At 35.8% G+C, this 18,289-nt stretch overlaps 2 protein-coding genes across 2 annotated transcripts; both read right to left on the bottom strand.

Annotated features, from left to right (window-relative positions):
• Nucleotides 1-1,785: 1,785 nt before the first annotated feature.
• LOC123870887 (N-acetylglucosamine-6-sulfatase-like) lies at nt 1,786-10,479 on the bottom strand. Its single transcript, XM_045914375.1, has 10 exons — nt 10,290-10,479; nt 8,492-8,743; nt 8,322-8,381; nt 7,413-7,613; nt 5,347-5,499; nt 4,748-4,915; nt 4,110-4,311; nt 3,124-3,491; nt 2,603-2,719; nt 1,786-2,192 (listed from the first exon to the last, which is right to left on the bottom strand). Exons 2-10 carry the CDS (start codon nt 8,603-8,605, stop codon nt 2,019-2,021), a joined length of 1,557 nt encoding a protein of 518 aa, XP_045770331.1. The 5' UTR covers nt 8,606-8,743; nt 10,290-10,479; the 3' UTR covers nt 1,786-2,018.
• A 315-nt stretch (nt 10,480-10,794) lies between these two features.
• Nucleotides 10,795-18,286, bottom strand: LOC123870899 (trypsin, alkaline C-like). Its single transcript, XM_045914398.1, has 6 exons — nt 17,809-18,286; nt 17,364-17,449; nt 16,710-16,958; nt 12,337-12,535; nt 11,527-11,782; nt 10,795-11,107 (listed from the first exon to the last, which is right to left on the bottom strand). Exons 1-6 carry the CDS (start codon nt 18,090-18,092, stop codon nt 10,799-10,801), a joined length of 1,383 nt encoding a protein of 460 aa, XP_045770354.1. The 5' UTR covers nt 18,093-18,286; the 3' UTR covers nt 10,795-10,798.
• Between the last annotated feature and the right edge of the window lie 3 nt (nt 18,287-18,289).

The raw sequence follows: 18,289 nt of genomic DNA, 5'->3' as shown, positions 1-18,289 counted from the left end.
TTTCATCCCGCAAAATCAAAAACTTATCACGGGATTTTAAAAACCAAAATCCATGCGGATAAAGTTACGGACATTTAATTATGCTTTTTGGGGTTATAAATAAAAGAATAATAAATACCCGAGTACGGAACCTTCGGTGCGCGAGTCTGACTCGCACTTGGTCGGTTTTTTCTTTGCAAATCAAAGAGTTCCCACGGGATTTTTGAAGTACCTATTCAAAGTAAGTAAGTAGGGCCCTTTAACGGATTTTGAAGAAAGATACAGAGAGCTTGCATCTCGAGGATGGACGTAGATTCGTTTTTATCCTGAAAAAAGAAAAAATCCTGAAAGAGTTCCCACGGGATTTTGAAAAAGCTGAATCCACGAGGGCAAAGCAGCGGGTATCTAGTATAAAATAAAACACTAATAAAATATTATTATGTATCACATTTATTATTAAAACTTAATTTTAGTAACATTTTTTAGGTTTCCTATTCAATTAATTATAGAACAACTTGTCGAATTGATCACTCGTCTTGTCACGATTGTAAGGTTATTTTTAAAATATTGATTTGAGTTGTCAAAAATAATATAAAATTATTAATTTACCTAATGCAGGTAGTTTGATAAAATCGATATTTGGCTCATTCGATGTCATACAATCTGTTGCTAGGAGGTCAACAAGATTGAACTTGCATAAATACGGGTGTTTCGAAGGTTTTAGTTTAGTCTCCTTCAGAGATTCGGGGCGATATCGCATATTTTCGGTATTTGGGTTGTGAACTGGATAATTAGATGTTGTGATAGCAATCACGCTCTAATTAAATTATTTATTTTGACATTAATTTTTTTTAGATTAAAACTCTCGGATAACCTTACACATTAAACTTGTGTTTTTTTTGTGTTGGTTTTGGAGAGGACATTCCAATAATTCGATAAAAATATTTAAATAATACCTGCTTTTCTGAGTGACGCCAATAATTCAGAAGCGGGACGTGTCTCACGTTGTCTTAATTTCGCTTTGGTATCTTTTTATAAACAACCCACATTTGATTAAAATTTTTATTGAGTTTGATTTGGTGATTAAAATTTTTAGTTTTTTTTTTAAAGAATTTAGTCTTTTGTGAAGTGGAAAGTAACTTGCAGTAAGTAATTCAGATTTCGTGTACATCGAATGAGAGGTTAGTCGTTTGGATTTATTATTGATTTGATATTAAAACTGATAGTTCGGCAGTTCATGGATAGGTTTTAATGATTTGACGGAGGGCAGGATAGCCCATGATTTGGATTTGACTTAGGGCAGGGAAGCCCGCGACTGACATGACAAGATTGATTAGAAACACGAGGACGTGTTAAATTCAGGACGGCCGAACTGTAAGGTTATTTTTAAAATATTGATTTGAGTTGTCAAAAATAATATAAAATTATTAATTTACCTAATGCAGGTAGTTTGATAAAATCGATATTTGGCTCATTCGATGTCATACAATCTGTTGCTAGGAGGTCAACAAGATTGAACTTGCATAAATACGGGTGTTTCGAAGGTTTTAGTTTAGTCTCCTTCAGAGATTCGGGGCGATATCGCATATTTTCGGTTTTTGTATTGTGAACTGGATAATTAGATGTTGTGATAGCAATCACGCTCTAATTAAATTATTTATTTTGACATTAGTTTTTTTTAGATTAAAACTCTCGGATAACCTTACACATTAAACTTGTGTTTTTTTTTGTGTTGGTTTTGGAGAGGACATTCCAATAATTCGATAAAAATATTTAAATAATACCTGCTTTTCTGAGTGACGCCAATACGATTTATCGTATGGATCGTGATGCTAAATCGTTTAGTAGGATAGATAATGTTTTTTTTAAATATAGTGCGTACATTTTTAGAACTCACTCGCCATATTTGCTTGGTGTCTACTGTCATATCAAAAGTACGATTTTAGCCCTCAAACCGTACTTTTAGTTACTGAACCGTACTTTTGATATGACTCAAATATGGCGAGTATCTCAAAATATATACATTATAACACAATAAATTAACCATAAACTTTCGCATTCTCCAACGGATTATCACAATTTCGGAAACCTTTGCATGTCAACATCTGTGCAAGGATCAGTTGGTACCAGTGTTTCACAGATGGCAGCATTTGGTCAATAATATTTGTCAACTCGTATGGATCACTTGCTAGGTCATACATTTCGGTGAATTCCTGAAATTAAAAAAAAAATAATTGATTCATCGCCGAAATACTGCCCGCCAAATTAGCGTTCCAGTAGAATGCCTTGGCTTGACTTGGTCATTTTTTATTTTTTTTTAGCGAAATAGTGACAAAGACGACAGAAACAAAAACCAAACAGCCCCAAAGAAGCCGATACTCTACTATAACAATATGTCGCTGTCTCATTTTAAGTGTCTAGGCTGAGATTTATATCAGACTTAAGTTTTCGTTAGATAGATTTACTCCTATGTCATTGATATAATGCTGTCTCGTTTTAACTGACTTGACTGAGATTTCAGTCAAAGTCAAAGTATGCTATAGATGCTATAGATATCGGTCATAGATGTTCTTCCCAAAACATCCGTTAAGAAGATTTGCTTTTTCTTCACAAAAATATTTACCTTAGAATCAGCAAAACTGCAATATTTGATGTTGATTCGCTTGGCAATGTGTCGCAAACATGCAAACGTATTATTTCTTGCGTCTTGACACTTGCAATCATATTGCGGGTAACATTCCTGGAACAAACCAAAAACCAATTATCTCTTACTCGAGCTATAGCAGATTAAAAAAAAAGAATATTAGACTTGGAAAGAATATTTCCCCTCCAATTAAGCGTAAACCTTGTGCCAGGAGTGGGTACCACAATAGTGCAACGGGTGGCGTTTCAACTTTCGAAATTCAGTCCGCTCCTCAACCATTGAACTATCGAGGTTTTTAAAGATAAAGATTCTCACTTCTCTCTTTAGGTTGAGCCAAGGCCCGTGTCTCCGTTCTGATCCAACCAATCCTCCAATCTCATCTTGTTACTAACGTTGCTTACCCAGCGCAATAGACTGATGTTTTTATTTTATTTATAAGTATAAAAAGTGTTCCGAAAATAGATATTTTTAAGCAAATAGACGATAAAATTTTTACTTACAGCAAGATTATTACCATCATATTTCCAAGGACAATTCTCATCGACCGAACCATCCCTGCCTTCCCCGTAATATTCTATTAGCATATTTCTCTCTGTATCCTTATTTGCATCAAGCCATTCTATGGGATGTACCCCCTTCTTAGGGGGACTCTCTAAATCGTTTTTCATGTCAAATTTTATGCTACGTCCGTCCATACTTTGAGGGGGCGTTAACCCAGCTAATGCCATAATTGTTGGAGCTAAATCAATGTTCAATATTGGTTGGTCATCTGTGGTATTCTTTGGTATGGTTGGGCCTCGAATTATAAGCGGTACTTTGATGTCAGACTCGTATGGCTGCCTTTTGTCGTATACTTGGGAGAATTGACCTGTAATTTAACAAGAATAAAATTACTGTTACAAAAATACAGTTTGAGCCAGATACTTAAATAAGCACTTTAGGATGGGATCAAAATCCAAAATATAAGCTAATCCTTGCATGTCATTGTGTATAATAACCTTGAGGAACCACCACCATCTTGAAAAAAAATACCCCAATGTGCAGATATTTTTTAAAACCTTTAGCGTAACGAAGGTTATTACCAAAATTCAAGTTTATGAAATTCTACACAAAAATCATCAATAATGTAATTCACTGGTTAATTTCCGATTTTAAATGATAATAATGATTGGCAGAGAAGGACACTTTCCATAGCCATCTTTGATTTACTTGACCAGACTTGACTAGAACATAATCAATGAACTGTTATATACCTCTAAAAATTACCTATATGTTCTAGAGTTTTTTAATATGTGTCTGGACTGACTTGGCCAGAACATATTTTCACGATGAATTGTTATATCCCTCTAAAAACTACCTTTTGACTAAGTCTAGCTGGTACGTGGTCAGAAAGCGCAGCGTAAGTATGTGGAAGTCGCTACGAGAGATCTATGTCCAGAAGTCGACGTCTTTCGGTTGATAATGATGATGATGAGCTGGTACGTACCGATATGGTATCCGTTATCAGAGGTGTAGATCAAGTAAGTGTTGGTGAGCAGCGAGGCAGAGTCCAGCGCCTCGACGACGTCTGCCAGCATCTCGTCGACGGCCAACAGGCTCTGCCAGCGCGCGCGGTACACTCGGTCTAACTCTGGTAGCATTTTGTCGGGCAGGGGCGTTGGTGGCATTGTTATTAGCCAGTGTTTGTCCTGAGCCATAGAAAATTAAAAATTCAGGGTCTATTTCACGTGCTCCTACTACCATAAAAGTCACTTTTTTTAGTACCTAATAAAATAGCGAGCAAACGAGCAGGCGGGTCACCTGGTGTTAAGTGATTACCGCTACCCATGAACATTTGCAGCACCGTACCGCCGATGCGTTCCCGGCCTTTCAAGAATTTGTTGGTCTGCCCCTTGAATACCCCCACGTTCTAGTGGGAACACCGCCGATGGGAGTTGATTCCACAGTTTGCATGTGCGTGAAAAAATCCCTTTTTCCGCGCACATGCAAACAGGCTTTTTGATCTATAATTAATTCATAGTATTTATCTATTTATTTTAGCAATGGGCAGGGTACATAGTTCGAAAGGCTATAAAGAAGTAATACCATAAACGCCTTCTGCCTCGTGGGCTAGTCATATCTTACCGTTACAGCCAGATTGAAGTTAGGATGTCTAACAGCGGTGATGTTGGCAAAAGCGGCCTCGTGACGCGGCGCGGGCGTGAAGGGCTGGTGTGGCGCGGGCGGCGCCAGCATCATGAGAAATGGCTGGCTGTCCGTCTGGTTCTCTATGTAGTTCAGGCCTAGGTCTCGCTGAAAAATAAGGTGGAGGAACGTGAAAACTTCTAAGGGAATGCCCATCGCAACTTTCTGCAACGATACAGCCGCAAAAAGGTCACGATACAGTAGCTATGCGTTGGTGGGGCATCTAGCTTTGCCCACGATTCTGTATCGCTTTGAACTGTAGTGGAAAAACTGATTTCCTCACTAATATTATAAATGCGAAAATGTGTATGTCTGTCTTCTAGCTTTTCACGGTCCAACAGTTAAACCGATTTTGATGTTTGGTACAGAGCCAATTTGGTAGCTTACATCCCGGGGAAGGACATCGGTAGGCTTCTTTTTATCTCGGAAAATCAAAGAGTTCCTAGGGTTTTTGAAAAAAAAAAACCACGTAGACGAAGTTGCGGGCTTCATTTTGTTGTAAAATAAAAATTGAAAGTAAAAAGGTTGTTGCAACTTACGATAATATCTGTGAGGTACAAATCAGTGGCATAGGTTGGTACGCCGTTGTTGGATATTGTATAGTTGTAGTAGACGGAGTTGCCGACCAGGCCGTGCCATTCCGTCCATCCTGGAGGTACTTGTTCAGGACCTCCCGCAGCCGCCGTACCATACTATATTAGAAAAAATACTATATGGTAAAAATAAAGAATACCCGGCTGAGTTTGTTGTGGGCTCTTCTGAGACTTGGGCGTGTTTGGAACCCTCGTAGCTTTAGTTTTAAGTTTACGCAATTAATTATCACCACTATGTCATCTTATAAACCTAACAATTCTAACTATCAAAAGGGGTACAATAGTATCTACTTTGAATGAATGATTTTGAGTTTGAGGTTAGAACAGAATAGATCATATTTTAATATCATTCAAATAAATTTTAACAAAATTACGCATCCAATCGAGAACTTTATTTTTGGAAGTTGGTTAAAAATACTTTTGAATTAACCCATTATAGCCTAGCGGTGCCATATGGCACCCAATTTCGTATGTTTAAATTGTCGGGCCCTGTCCTTGTAATAAGAGGTGAAGTCAAGTGGTTTGTTGTCAATGCCATGCTAGAGGGACATAGCCATTACTCCATTTACTTTGTTTTGTCCCATAAGCTTTTTGTGACCTGCACGAGCACCTGTAAATCAGTGATGTGAAATTGCTGCCAATAATGGATGCAACATTCAAGTAAGGGGATTATATTTTTTTTATTTTGAGTAATGTAATACTTTTATGCATTTACACTTGATGCCAAACCTTGCATTGACTTGTTCATATCATAAAACTGTCGTATTTTGTTTTATTGTTTGGATTATGGCATGTTAAAAGATATGGATGCCGTACAGCACCGCTAGGTCATTATGTTGTCTTTTTATTATGTATACTAAAAATCTAATTTATGTCTTTTCTTTGGTTATTCCTTTTTGTTTCAATGGAGATTGTACATTACATGAGGCACTTGCTATACTAGAAGAAGACGATGAACTCAAGCCTCAATTGCTATAAATTGAAGCTCTAGACCTTATAATCCTATCTGACAAAGATAGGGTGGTTTCATAAATAATCCCAATAGTCGGCAACTCAATGCTAGATGTGAAGTGGTGCTAGGCTCTACATCTGTTCATACCTATTTCAGTTCAAAAATACGCCACGAGGTGGTGGCCGTCTATCAGCTTCAAACACCAAGCAAAAACATCTAAAAAATACTGGCAATCGGGTCTGACAGCATATTTTATGACAGCAGAAATCATTTATTGGTACCCAGCGAGTCATGTCGCAAGTGTGGGTAACAGTATTGTCAGGCAGACTAGACTATAGTGCAATAAATGCATCGTGGGGCTCTGTGCACCCTGCAACCTACAAGCTTCCTACAAATAATATGTAATTTTATGGAAATATATGTAAATGTTCATGTAATATATTGGATCTTTTAATCAATTTTGAACCTTGAACTATACAAGAGTTAATACCTTAATAATTCTTATCAAATTGTGGTAGAATATTTTGGTAACAATCAGTTATAAGAAATTTATGAGACATTTGAAAAGACACGGTAGGAGCCTAGCGGTGCCATGCAGCATCCATGGTTATTTCCAGAAGTAAGACTTGCACCAAAATTCTGATGATTAGATCTGACTAATAGGGTCCATAATAACAACATATCAATGAAAAACTCAATTCTGAGACCTTAAAATAATTCAGGCTATAATGGGTTAATACCCGGATTGTAATTGGAATACGAAAATAATTTTTTTTTTTCTTTAATCTGGCTTTACTCTGATTAGCCAATGTCAAGTTTGTGATATTTTCAAGTTATTGAATTTATACAAGTATGGACTCCGTCTGCGCCGGCGCCCGCCGACATACGCGCGGCGCCCCTTTAGAGCGCTTCCCAGTCAGTTCCACCACCAAAAAACACTAACTAACACAAAAACCAGCCACTCTTAACAAAAAAAACACTCCAAACAAGCACAGCACGCGCGCCAGCAAACGCCATCGCAGACGAAGTCCTACGAAAATAATTGGATTGTAATACTTACCTCATTTAAATATTTCCCTGCGTAAAACGTATTGTATCCAGAGTCCTTCAACGCCTTGGCAAAGGTCCGCATCTCGAGTTTCTTCCAAGTGCGGCTGTAGCAGCCACCGTGAAGGCTGTTGTTCCACGTCAAGTGATTGTGCACGTGGAGCCCCGTGAGCAGACTAGCGCGGCTCGGGCAGCATATTGGTGACGTCACGTACTTTAGGATAAACACGTTTCTAAATTAAAGGCGTGTGCGTTCCTTTTCAGGGTTACGTACCTCAAAAGGAAAACGGAACCCTTATAGGATCACTTTGTTGTTTGTCAAGAAAACCTATAGGGTAGGTACTTCCCTTTGACCTAGAATCATGAAATTTGCCAGGTAAGTCGGTCTTATAGCACAAGTTAAAGAAAAAAACCGGCCAAGTGTGAGACAGACTCGCGCACCAAGGGTTCCGTACTCGGAGATTTTTTTTGAAATTTTTATATGTTCTCCCGTCATGTCGAAACGAGAGTCAGGAATTAGAGCTTGTACCTGTGTTTACACACTCATTTGTGCTTTGTATTTCCTGTAGAATATACATATTATGTATAGTAGAATGATATACTCCTGCATAATTGGCTAGTTTTCATTGAGATTGCAGTTATTGCTTGTTGGCTGTACATATATTCTATTATCTAGACTGGAGCCATCTTGACATCGAATTTGTTTTCGAAACTATAAGGACTCATGTCTACTGTGGGTACAGGACTGTGAAGCATGACTGAAGCGTATAAACAATCATGAAGATGCAGTGAGCATATCTCTGTACAATTTGCTGATTTAAGATGGTTTAGCACACCAAACCAAACTGGAGTATGATGGAATATCTTTACCTTATACCCCTCCTTCCTTAATAACTCAATAGTAAATTGAAAACCTACTTACAGAGTTCGAAAATGTAGTCCCTTCATTCCCGATGAAGCGACGCACATTCTTCATAGGGTTCTGAAAATAAAAAATTAAAATAAAACAACAATACGTTTCACTAAATAATTTATTTCATTACAACAATTTAATCACTTATCAAGTACATATAAATATTTTAATTTACTAACCATCCCTCCTAAAACAACATCTTGATCATCTGTTAAAATGATGACGAAGTTGGGCCTTTTCTCTTGGCACACAACATGTGTAAACAAAAACGTGAAAAATAAATAATTCTGCATTTTTTTAACTGTCGGTTAACGTGTTTTGTATGTGGATGTTGGTTTTACTGTGGTACAGCGGGCATCACCTCTAGGCCCGTGCATTCGCTCGCGATCACTAAGCCGACTGAGAAAAATCCAACACTCTTCACTATTGACCTGAAAGATAATGTAGGGGATCAATCAACTTTTAACTGTAAATACACAATGACCTGGGGTTATGGCCTTGTGCAAGCGATAAAAACATATATATGTACCTGTAAGTACCTACCAAATCAAACAAACAAATGAGTAATGAGTAAGCAGGCCATAAACTCATCGGTAACGGTAATAATGCTAATTTGGCAAGCTACGATTGTCAAAACATGATCAAAAGCCATGTTCTTTCTTGTTTAATTATTATATCTTAAGTACTAAATTCCGGACAAAATCGGTCAAACAAATGGGCGGTGACAGACAAACACACTTTCATTTGTAATATTACTATGGATTATATACAATCACAACATCACAATATTGGCTCAAGTATGGAAATAAAAATATGTATTATAGTGTTTTTTTTAACTGGGATAGTATGGGGAAATCCAAAATCATAAGAGATAAGTACAGGGGAATTTTAACTCTTTTTTTTTTGTGAAAACAATTTTGACATAATCAATTTTTTGGTTTCTAAAGTTGCCTTCAAACTACGGAAATATAATATAATATATTCCGTATTTTATATTCCATATTATATTAAATTCCATAGTTTGAAATCAACTTAAGACTTTACTGCATCTTCTATACTTTTAGATTTCTCCATATTATGCCAGTTAAAAAACACACTGTATAATTAATGTATTTTTAAGAATCGTTTGGTTAAGTTGTGGAATTAAAGGTTATATAAACTTCATGATAATGCTATCAGTAGTCTGACTACCTACTCAAAAGTAAATACAGTTACAAAATGTAGTGTTTATTATCGTCTTATAAAAACACCTTAAATATTGTTTGTTTTCTGTCACAACTCTACTAAATATGTTATTAATTAATACATTTTTAGGACCCCTTTACTACACATTCTCAAAGGAAACCCATGCTCAGGAGTGCGCCAGCGTTGAGTTGAGATGATGATAATGATGATGAGATGAGGTATATTTACTGTCCCTTTAAAATGTCTTAATCTAAATAATATATAAAAGGAAAAGTTGACTGATTGATCTATCAAAGCACAGCTCAAACTACTAGACGGATTGGGCTGAAATTCGGCATGCAGATAGCTTTAATGGCGTAGACCTCTAATAAGAAAGGATTTTTAATAATTTAATGCCTAAGAGGGTGAAATAGGGGATTGAAATTTGTGTAGTCCACGTGGATGAAGCCACGAGAATAAGCTAGTATACAGATAATTCTCTTTTGATCAATAAGTTCAAAATTGTACAGATGTCCCATCACGTCGTGGGAGATCACTGGGGTAAAATTTCAGAATTCTGAAAATCCTTCCTTCACTCTCCAAGAATTTCTACAGGCTATACCCAGCTGTTTGAGTACCTATGTTGAGATATCAGCAGGTTTATCATTTTAAAATGATAATTATTGAGGCATAAGTAGAATTTTAAGATATTTTGAGGTACTGTAACTTTCGTATTATTGTAATTAATTACTGTAAATCAATAAACACAGTTGCGCATTTTCACGATACTATTTTGAGGTTATTTACACTTACCATTTAAATGGGTCGTAGTAGAAATCCTTGATGAAAGCAGTGAATCCCTTTTTGCCCATTATATATAAAATAAATACAGGTGCCAAATTTTGTCTCAAGTACGTTTAATTTTCTAAATCTTGATGAAAACTTCGAAAATTTCCGCAACACACTTTATCTATCTGTCATTCGGAAATGTAACAAATTGACAGCTGACACTCAGTTTAGCCAACTGCTTCCCAAAGCTTAGAACTCTGGGAACATCATTGTCATCACTGTATTCATAATACCAATGTTACCCGTTTCTTCTATACAGTCTAGGTAGGTAGGTGTTAGTAGTGAAAATAAAATATTACTAGTTAAATCATTAATATGTATTTAATTAATTTGAAAAAAAAAAAATTGTTCTTTAAAATCAAATTACTTAATTTTAGAAATCGTAAATTTACACTAATTTAACATTTCCATAAGACTTTTAAACTAGAAATTAGATTGAAAATAACGATTTTATGTGATGTAAAAGTAAATAGTTATTTATTATTCGATATTGTTTTTATAATCCAATCTGTATAATGTGATACTTTTGTATAAACTCCAGGATAAAACTTCTGTCCACAGGCATAGCCAAACGAGACAAGACCAACTACAACGCCTTTATAAATTAAGGGTCCTCCAGAATCGCCAAAGCAGCCGTCCACACCATCAACGTCCATGCGGCCTGCACATAACATCGAATCTGTTATAATAGCACCAAGTGTTTGATACTGTGCTTTGCAGTATTCTTGTTCTATAACAAGCAACATCGTATGTTGAAGCTGATCTGGCTGCGGACCATTTTTCTGAAAAAAATAAATTGGTTACCACCTAAATATTACAGTCTTTTAAAGAAAAACTAAGAGTGAAAAATAGCAGCACGTATTTGATACCTACTTCAATTTTTAATATGTTGATTTTACATATTATTATAATATATTATGAAAGTGAATCTATCATCTGTTAGCTTTTCATGGCTTATCCGTTTAAACAATTTTGACGCGCGTACAGAATAACAAGGAATTCCTTGAAATTTGGGATATTGACGATCTTTATAAAATATAATTTAAATTCACGCATGTAAGCCGCAGGCGTCATCTATAGTATTATTATAAAATAACCAATATTATAAAGAACCGTAGCGAAAATTCGTAAGTCTATGGAAAGAACTGAACATTTTACAAATAAAATTACATAATATTATTATAATTATGTAGTTACTTACCTCAATAACGCCCCATCCAACCAACGTGCAAACAGAATTGGATAATAGTTCACTATCTGGCTTTATAATCGTACCCTGTCTAACAAGGTTGCCTATAGTAAACTTTTTAGCTACAACAACAACAGCTATGTCATTTGTGTAATAGCTTTTGTCAAAGCCATAATGCGGGATTATTGTTTTAATCTTATGCAAAACTCCTCCTCGGGTACGGTAAGTTGAACCGACACGAACTTTCCAATATTGTGGTAGGGAGTAACTGAAATAAATATACATAGTTAATATGGTTTTTGTTTTATTAAACATTTCATTTTGTCTTACGAAGTCTTACTATATAACTCAAAAATTAGAAAACCCTCGACACAAAAACTTCTAGGTATAAGAAAACTAGAAAAGGGCTGATAACTTTCAAACGGCTGAACCGATTTTCTTCGATTATGATTAAGAACACTCTCGATCAAGCCACCTTTCAAACAAAAAACTAAATTAAAATCGGTTGATTCGTTTAGGAGCTACGATGTTACAGACAGATACACACGTCAAACTTATAACACCCCTCTTTTTGGGTCGGGGGTTAAAAATAATATCCTCCAAACTGATTTTGGCTAGGGTTAATCTCCAGAGATTAGCTACCTGAATGGGAAATAATAAAGGCCCAAGACGTAGGTGCGCATATCCAGATGCATTCTCTATTACCTTACTCCTCCCACCCATAGTTCGGTTCGACCTGGTACGACGGCAAATCTGATAAGACCGAAAAGAGATAACTTGAAAAAAAAAGTAGGTACATGTAAAACATCTAATCTAACTTACTCTCTACCCGTATCTCGGCTGTATTGGAAACAATGCGCAGAGGATATCAAATGTCGAGACGTGAGTATGACACCGGCACAATGTTGGACATACTGTTGGTTGCCCCATGCATCCAACAACAGTTGAGCCAGAATGGGATACTGTTGTATTGTTGTTGGCGATCCATTCAGCACACGTGAAAATGGATAGTGTGCATTAACTAAAAAAACATTAAAGTAAATTACAATAAAAAAATATGACTACAAAATACATTAATGTATGTCTTATGACGAACGACAATGTTCAAAGCGTTTCTAAAGTTACCCACACTCACGATACAGACGTTGTCTCTATTGTTATTAGGTTCAAAATGGATTCAAACATAACGAATATTTTGGCACAACTGGGTTTAAAAAATAATAACCTAGGGTTTCTAATTTTCACGTTACGTCACATACGCCGTGCCAAATTCAAACAAAAAACAAACATTTACGAAGTCGATAATTAATAAAAGCTGTATGTTTAATAAATATTGGATTAATTGCTTAAATAAATAGTGCCAATTATTATAAGTAAAATATTTAATATTAATTACCTATGTATAACGTACTCAACGGACGGATCGCACTTCAAAATTCGAATGGTCTTAATAGGTTGAAAATAGAATAGAATAAATTTTTTACTCAAATAAACTTTATAACGAATAAAACTAACTAACTAATAAAAATAAACTTGGAAAGTCTTTCCTTCCGAAAAGAACCAGTAAGAAACTCGGCGGATGCTCTTTTAAAAAAAAACGATTTATATTATTTACGTATCAAAATCGTAAATAAGTGACCACATCGTACCTAATAATAATTTTAAAAACACTCACCTTTTAAATACCATGAAAGTGCCATGAAAATGAATGCTCCATTTTTAACACTCATCTTAAATCTCACTTAATTTTAAATCTCGGTTTAAATCACACGGAGTGTTCATACTCTTTGCAAATAATATTTGTACTGACTGCTGATGATTCGAAATGCTATCTTGTAACATTGCTGTAGCTAGGCCACCATAAACTCTTCGAAACAGTTATGGAAAGCTTATGGTGTAGTGCGACGTGAACATTTTGAGCATTGTGTGGCATTTTTGTAGCTTTTATTTTTTTAAATTACCTATTTAAAATTTTGAGTTTTTTACAGACTGAAAATAGAATACTAATTACAAAACCGCCGTGACGTGTTGATTCTGCTACTGCCAACATGTAATAATATAAAGCTGGCAGACTCAGGATTATATTTTTATTTTGCGACTATATGCATAGTACGCGACAGGTCTCTCCGCCCCTCTCAGGACGCCCCGCACACTCACAGGTCACCCGCGCTATCCTGCACCGCGTTAGAGCGGGGGGTGTGCGGGGCGCCCCACCCCGATTGCCATCTCAACTTGTCGCGTACTATACCTACTTACATCAACATATCAACACACAAAAAGTCTACCCTACGTCACACATTTCTTTGCACGTAACATACTAAACATAACACGCGTACACGCGCATTCATTGTGACGTTCTGCCGTTCTATTCAGTACCTATAAGCTTACTCGTTATGTCCACAGAAATCTTAATAACAGGGCAATGTTACCTATTAAGATTTCTGTGGTTATGTCCAAGCCCTTTATGACAAACCTGACCGAAGTACTTTTTAAGTCCTACACGGTGCCACACGGTGCACTTGTTGTGTGCAAATTGTATACCTAACTTACTAGTTACTTGAAAATAATGAAGTAATAGGACAATGTTTTAAATCATTCAATATTCTCATTTGGAATAGTTGATTCAATTCTCATATTTAAACTATCAAGACTTATCTGTTGAACTACGAGTAAATTTATTTTTCAATTCATCTAAAACTTATTATGTAGGCAAGTATTTCTACCTAATTATCCATGGGTACTAGAGGTTAACAAATATTCATCAATCATTGCGTAGTTACTAATATGAAATTATTAAACAACCAATAGGTCAGTACCTACCTACCTCCTAATCCTAATGGTATGAGAGATGGCTCAGGTTCGATTATCGGCTAGGCTAATTTCTGATTAGGTACTTAATTGATCCAGGTTTTGGCTGAGGCTATTCGCAACCCTGTACCAACACGCAAAATTCGGCCGCATTGCATTCATCGAAAAAACCGGCCAAGAGCGAGTCAGACTCGCGCAGCGAGGGTTCCGTACTCGGATATTTTGTCCGAAATTTTGCTCGGTAAATCAAAAACTGTTTTAGAATTTACAGGTAAAGCCCTTTCATATGATACCCCAGTTGGTAATAGTAACTGACGGACGGACGGATTGGCAGACAGACAGACAACAAAGTGATCCTATAAGGGTTCTGTTTTTCCTTTTGAGGTACGGAACTCTAAAAATGCTGACGATGTCAGCAGATATCAATGCTGATTGCTGAAGTAGCGTGCAATAACTACATCATTTTAAGGTGCGCCTGATGCTGCTAACTTAGATACTCGTATTTCCGTTTTCCAATATGGTACGAGATAAGAACGATTATAACTAGGTACCTACTGAAAATGGCACACTCAGTACAATGCCATTGCCACCGAATGATAAGTAGGTAGGTAGGTATTGTAGTTATAAAAGCTATACCCACATAGTTATCTAAGGTACAACTAACAACACAAGTTACAAAGTCCCGTAAACCTAATCAACTGTAATGTATAGATTAGGAGACTGCTCGGTATAATTAACTACATTTTTTGTCCGTGCCTCTAAAGTAGAATATGATTAATTGTTCTTAGAAAATTACATACCTACAGTATTTTTAGAGTTCCGTAAATAGCAAAAAGGTAGGGTAGGTCCGTCTGTAACAGCTGCTTATTTCAGTAATTTCTACCGTTATCGATTTGAAACAAGGAATTTACTACCCTCTTATTGAAAAGAGTAGTTTTAACAATGCTGGCCCAAAACAAACGCAAATGAAAGACAAACGTATTATTAGGCTGAAATATCGTAATAACGTATTATTAGGGCGAAATTTTAAAATGGGTTTATGAAATCAAGGTACCCACACCTAGGTAATATAATATGTATTATGAAACGACTTCATTTGGAAATTCTAAAATTATACATTTTTGTTTATTTATAAGCTCATGAAGGCAATTGTAAAAAGTAAAAAGCTCCTCCCCCCTTATCTCTGAAGTTTGCTAAATGTAATCTGACATATTAAGTACCTACCAAATTAGATTTGATAGAGGTTTATGAAAAAAAGGACGTCTCTAACTAGCACAGTAAACAGGTTTTTTTTTTAAAACAGCAAAATATGAACTTTTACAAAATATAAACTCAATTTTGCGGTATCAAATAAATGGAATTAGACTCCAAATTAAGTCAACCAAATAAGTAACCAACCATATGCTTCTTTCCAAGTTGCAGAACCTGGTGGGCGAGTCTGACTCGGCTTTAGCCAGTTTTTTTTAGATAGAATAAATAGGTAGGTTTTTTAAAGAGTTACCGCACTTTAGCTGTGTTGGTCTTTGTCTTTTATTTTTAGCGTTCCGTACCTCAAAAGGAAAAAAGAGCTCTTATAGGTTCACTTTGTTGTCTGTCAAAAAAGGGAATCAAAACTTTAAAAAAAATCAAAGAAGGGTATCTTGTATGGTAATACGGTACCTTCTTGCGCGAGTCCAACTTGCACTTGATCGTTTTATAAATTACGAAAAGATAGATAGACAAGCAAACATTATTATCCATACTAATATTATAAATGCGAAAGTTTGTGTGTCTGCCTGCCTGCTTGCTAGCTTTTCACCACCCAGCAGTCCGATTTTGATGTTTGGTACAGAGTTTGCTCCAGGGACGGGCATAGGCAACTTTTTAAAAATTAAAGAGTTCTCACTGGGTTCTTAAAAGTCGATTCACGGGAATCTTGATTTATACGAAAGGTAGGTAAAGAGTTAGCTTGCTTGGTAAAAATTGACACAGGCAACGTTTAATCCTGGAAAAGCAAGTAGTTCCCACGGGATTTAAAAAAAATCTAAATCCAATCCATCATCTAGTACAGTCCGACAAGGCTCTTTTGGCGCGTGGCCAAAACCGGAACTAAAGCCGCCATCTTGAGAATTGCACTTGTTGATTCGCTGTGTCCGCATAGGTAACTACTAGGTAGTAGGTACTAGGTAAAGGTACAAAAGCCCCCTCACTCAAGTGCCAAAAGAGCCTTGTCGGACTGTATTTAATATTATGTAGACAATAAAAAGCTCTATTATACAAACATTAACCTTTCTATTTCAAAAATTTACTATTTACAAAAAATAACTATACAAATTAAACCAATAGTGAAGGCGATTATCTAATAATGCCTTTATTTCTTATGGCTGCTTGTATTTGACTATCAATACTAGTATAATACTTCATATAAGTCAATAACTTGGTCACTCTTTTTAGGTCGCCATCAAAGAATGCTCTAGAGAGTTTCTTCTGTAAATCTTGTATAATTGCTTTGTTTTCTCTATTGAGTTTCATTATTTCTTCTTCTGTATTCGCTTCTTCAACTTCTTCATTCTTCTCCATGATTTTCATTAGGAATTCTTGATCTGCTTCTGTGTTTTCAGGAATTTCTTTACCTCTTAGACGCAGCATATAAACACCTAAAACAAATGTAATTGAGTGCATTAATAAATAATCAATGTAAGAAAATGATTAGTATGGGTTTAATTCCATAAGTCCTAGAGTTTTATCCAGGCCATGTACCTCTAACTTTTGAAACCTGCGTGCTGGAAAGTTTTCCATAAAGTTCTCAAAGATGTGTGAAACCTGCCAATCCACACTTGACCAACGAGGTGGACCTAAAACCATTCTCACTCTGAAAGGTGACCCGTGTGCAGTAGTCAACTAGCGATAGTTTGACAACATGCGTAATTTAAAAACCACTATATTGTTTCCAAGTTAATTTGCTTGGACTGCACTATAACTGTTATTTGAGATATTAGTCACAGGTTAATTTGTTACTGAATATGTTATGTAACATGTTCTTTGAAAACTTGTTGACATACCTCTTGCAAGTGGTTCCAATAGGGTTTTGTATGCATCATTAACCATTGATGAATATTGGGCTGAAATATCTTGCTCTTCTTTATTTCTGAAGCAATATATATTTTTTAAAACAGTGACTTAGAAACTGAAAAATTATATACTTAGCTCAATATAATAGTTTAATATTAGACAAAGTTTTAATGTGTAAGTGAGTCTGTCTCTTACCGTTTCACGGCTCAGCGACTGAACCAATTTTAATGAAAATTGGAGTACCATGCAAGACAGCTTGCATTCTTTAACATTTTAATCAGTCATATGCCCACATCAGCTAGTAATCTAATTATATTTAAGTACAGATGTTCTATTTCACAAATGTTGCTGATGATAATGATGATTGATGTCAAGACCAATAGTTCAGAATGCAGGTTCTACTGTGAAGAGCCAGCAAGATGAGCAAACCCTTACCTATTTGCGTATTTATCTGGATGTAAATTTTTCTGCAAATCTTTGTACTTTTTAGATAACTCAGTCTCATCTAAATCATAGGTTTCTTTCACACCAAGTATTTTAAAGAAGTTTTCTGATTTGTCAGGCTTCTGCAATGCTTTGCAATGTGGGCAAAATAGGTTAGAAAGCAAATTGGAGTCATTTTTTCCACATGACCAACAAGAGACGTATTTAAGGTGTGATAATAAGCTGTTTTTTGGTCCAATATTCCATATAATCCTTCCAAGACCCATGATATTCATTGTGTTTTTTTTTGTTTCGATCGATAAGTAAGAATATGCCGCCAGCCGCACATTAACACTCAACTTAACATGTTTACGTAATAAAAGTTTTTCATATTCTTTTCATCTTTTGAACTTTTGTACAAACGTAGAAATAATTTTTGTAAACCAAAATTATTAGAATGTCAAAATGTCAAAATCAGCTGGTTCAAATCCTG

Source organism: Maniola jurtina, chromosome 13, assembly GCF_905333055.1.
Source record: "Maniola jurtina chromosome 13, ilManJurt1.1, whole genome shotgun sequence".
NCBI lineage: Eukaryota > Metazoa > Arthropoda > Insecta > Lepidoptera > Nymphalidae > Maniola > Maniola jurtina.
Note: the sequence above shows the minus strand (reverse complement) of the source record. Positions and strands in the feature narration are given on the sequence as shown.

What these genes read in the sequence shown, in the direction of transcription:
- LOC123870899 (XM_045914398.1), bottom strand. Translation starts at nt 18,092, where the DNA reads ATGAATATCATGGGTCTTGGAAGGATTATATGGAATATTGGACCAAAA. An exon ending in ATTGGAACCACTTGCAAGAG is followed by an intron (nt 16,959 to 17,363) that starts GTATGTCAACAA and finishes CATTTGTTTTAG; the next exon opens with GTGTTTATATGCTGCGTCTA. An exon ending in TTATATGAAGTATTATACTA is followed by an intron (nt 12,536 to 16,709) that starts GTATTGATAGTC and finishes ATGTTTTTTTAG; the next exon opens with TTAATGCACACTATCCATTT.
- LOC123870887 (XM_045914375.1), bottom strand. Translation starts at nt 8,605, where the DNA reads ATGCAGAATTATTTATTTTTCACGTTTTTGTTTACACATGTTGTGTGC. An exon ending in CAGGGAAATATTTAAATGAG is followed by an intron (nt 5,500 to 7,412) that starts GTAAGTATTACA and finishes TTTCTAATATAG; the next exon opens with TATGGTACGGCGGCTGCGGG. An exon ending in ACTTCAATCTGGCTGTAACG is followed by an intron (nt 4,312 to 4,747) that starts GTAAGATATGAC and finishes TCTATGGCTCAG; the next exon opens with GACAAACACTGGCTAATAAC.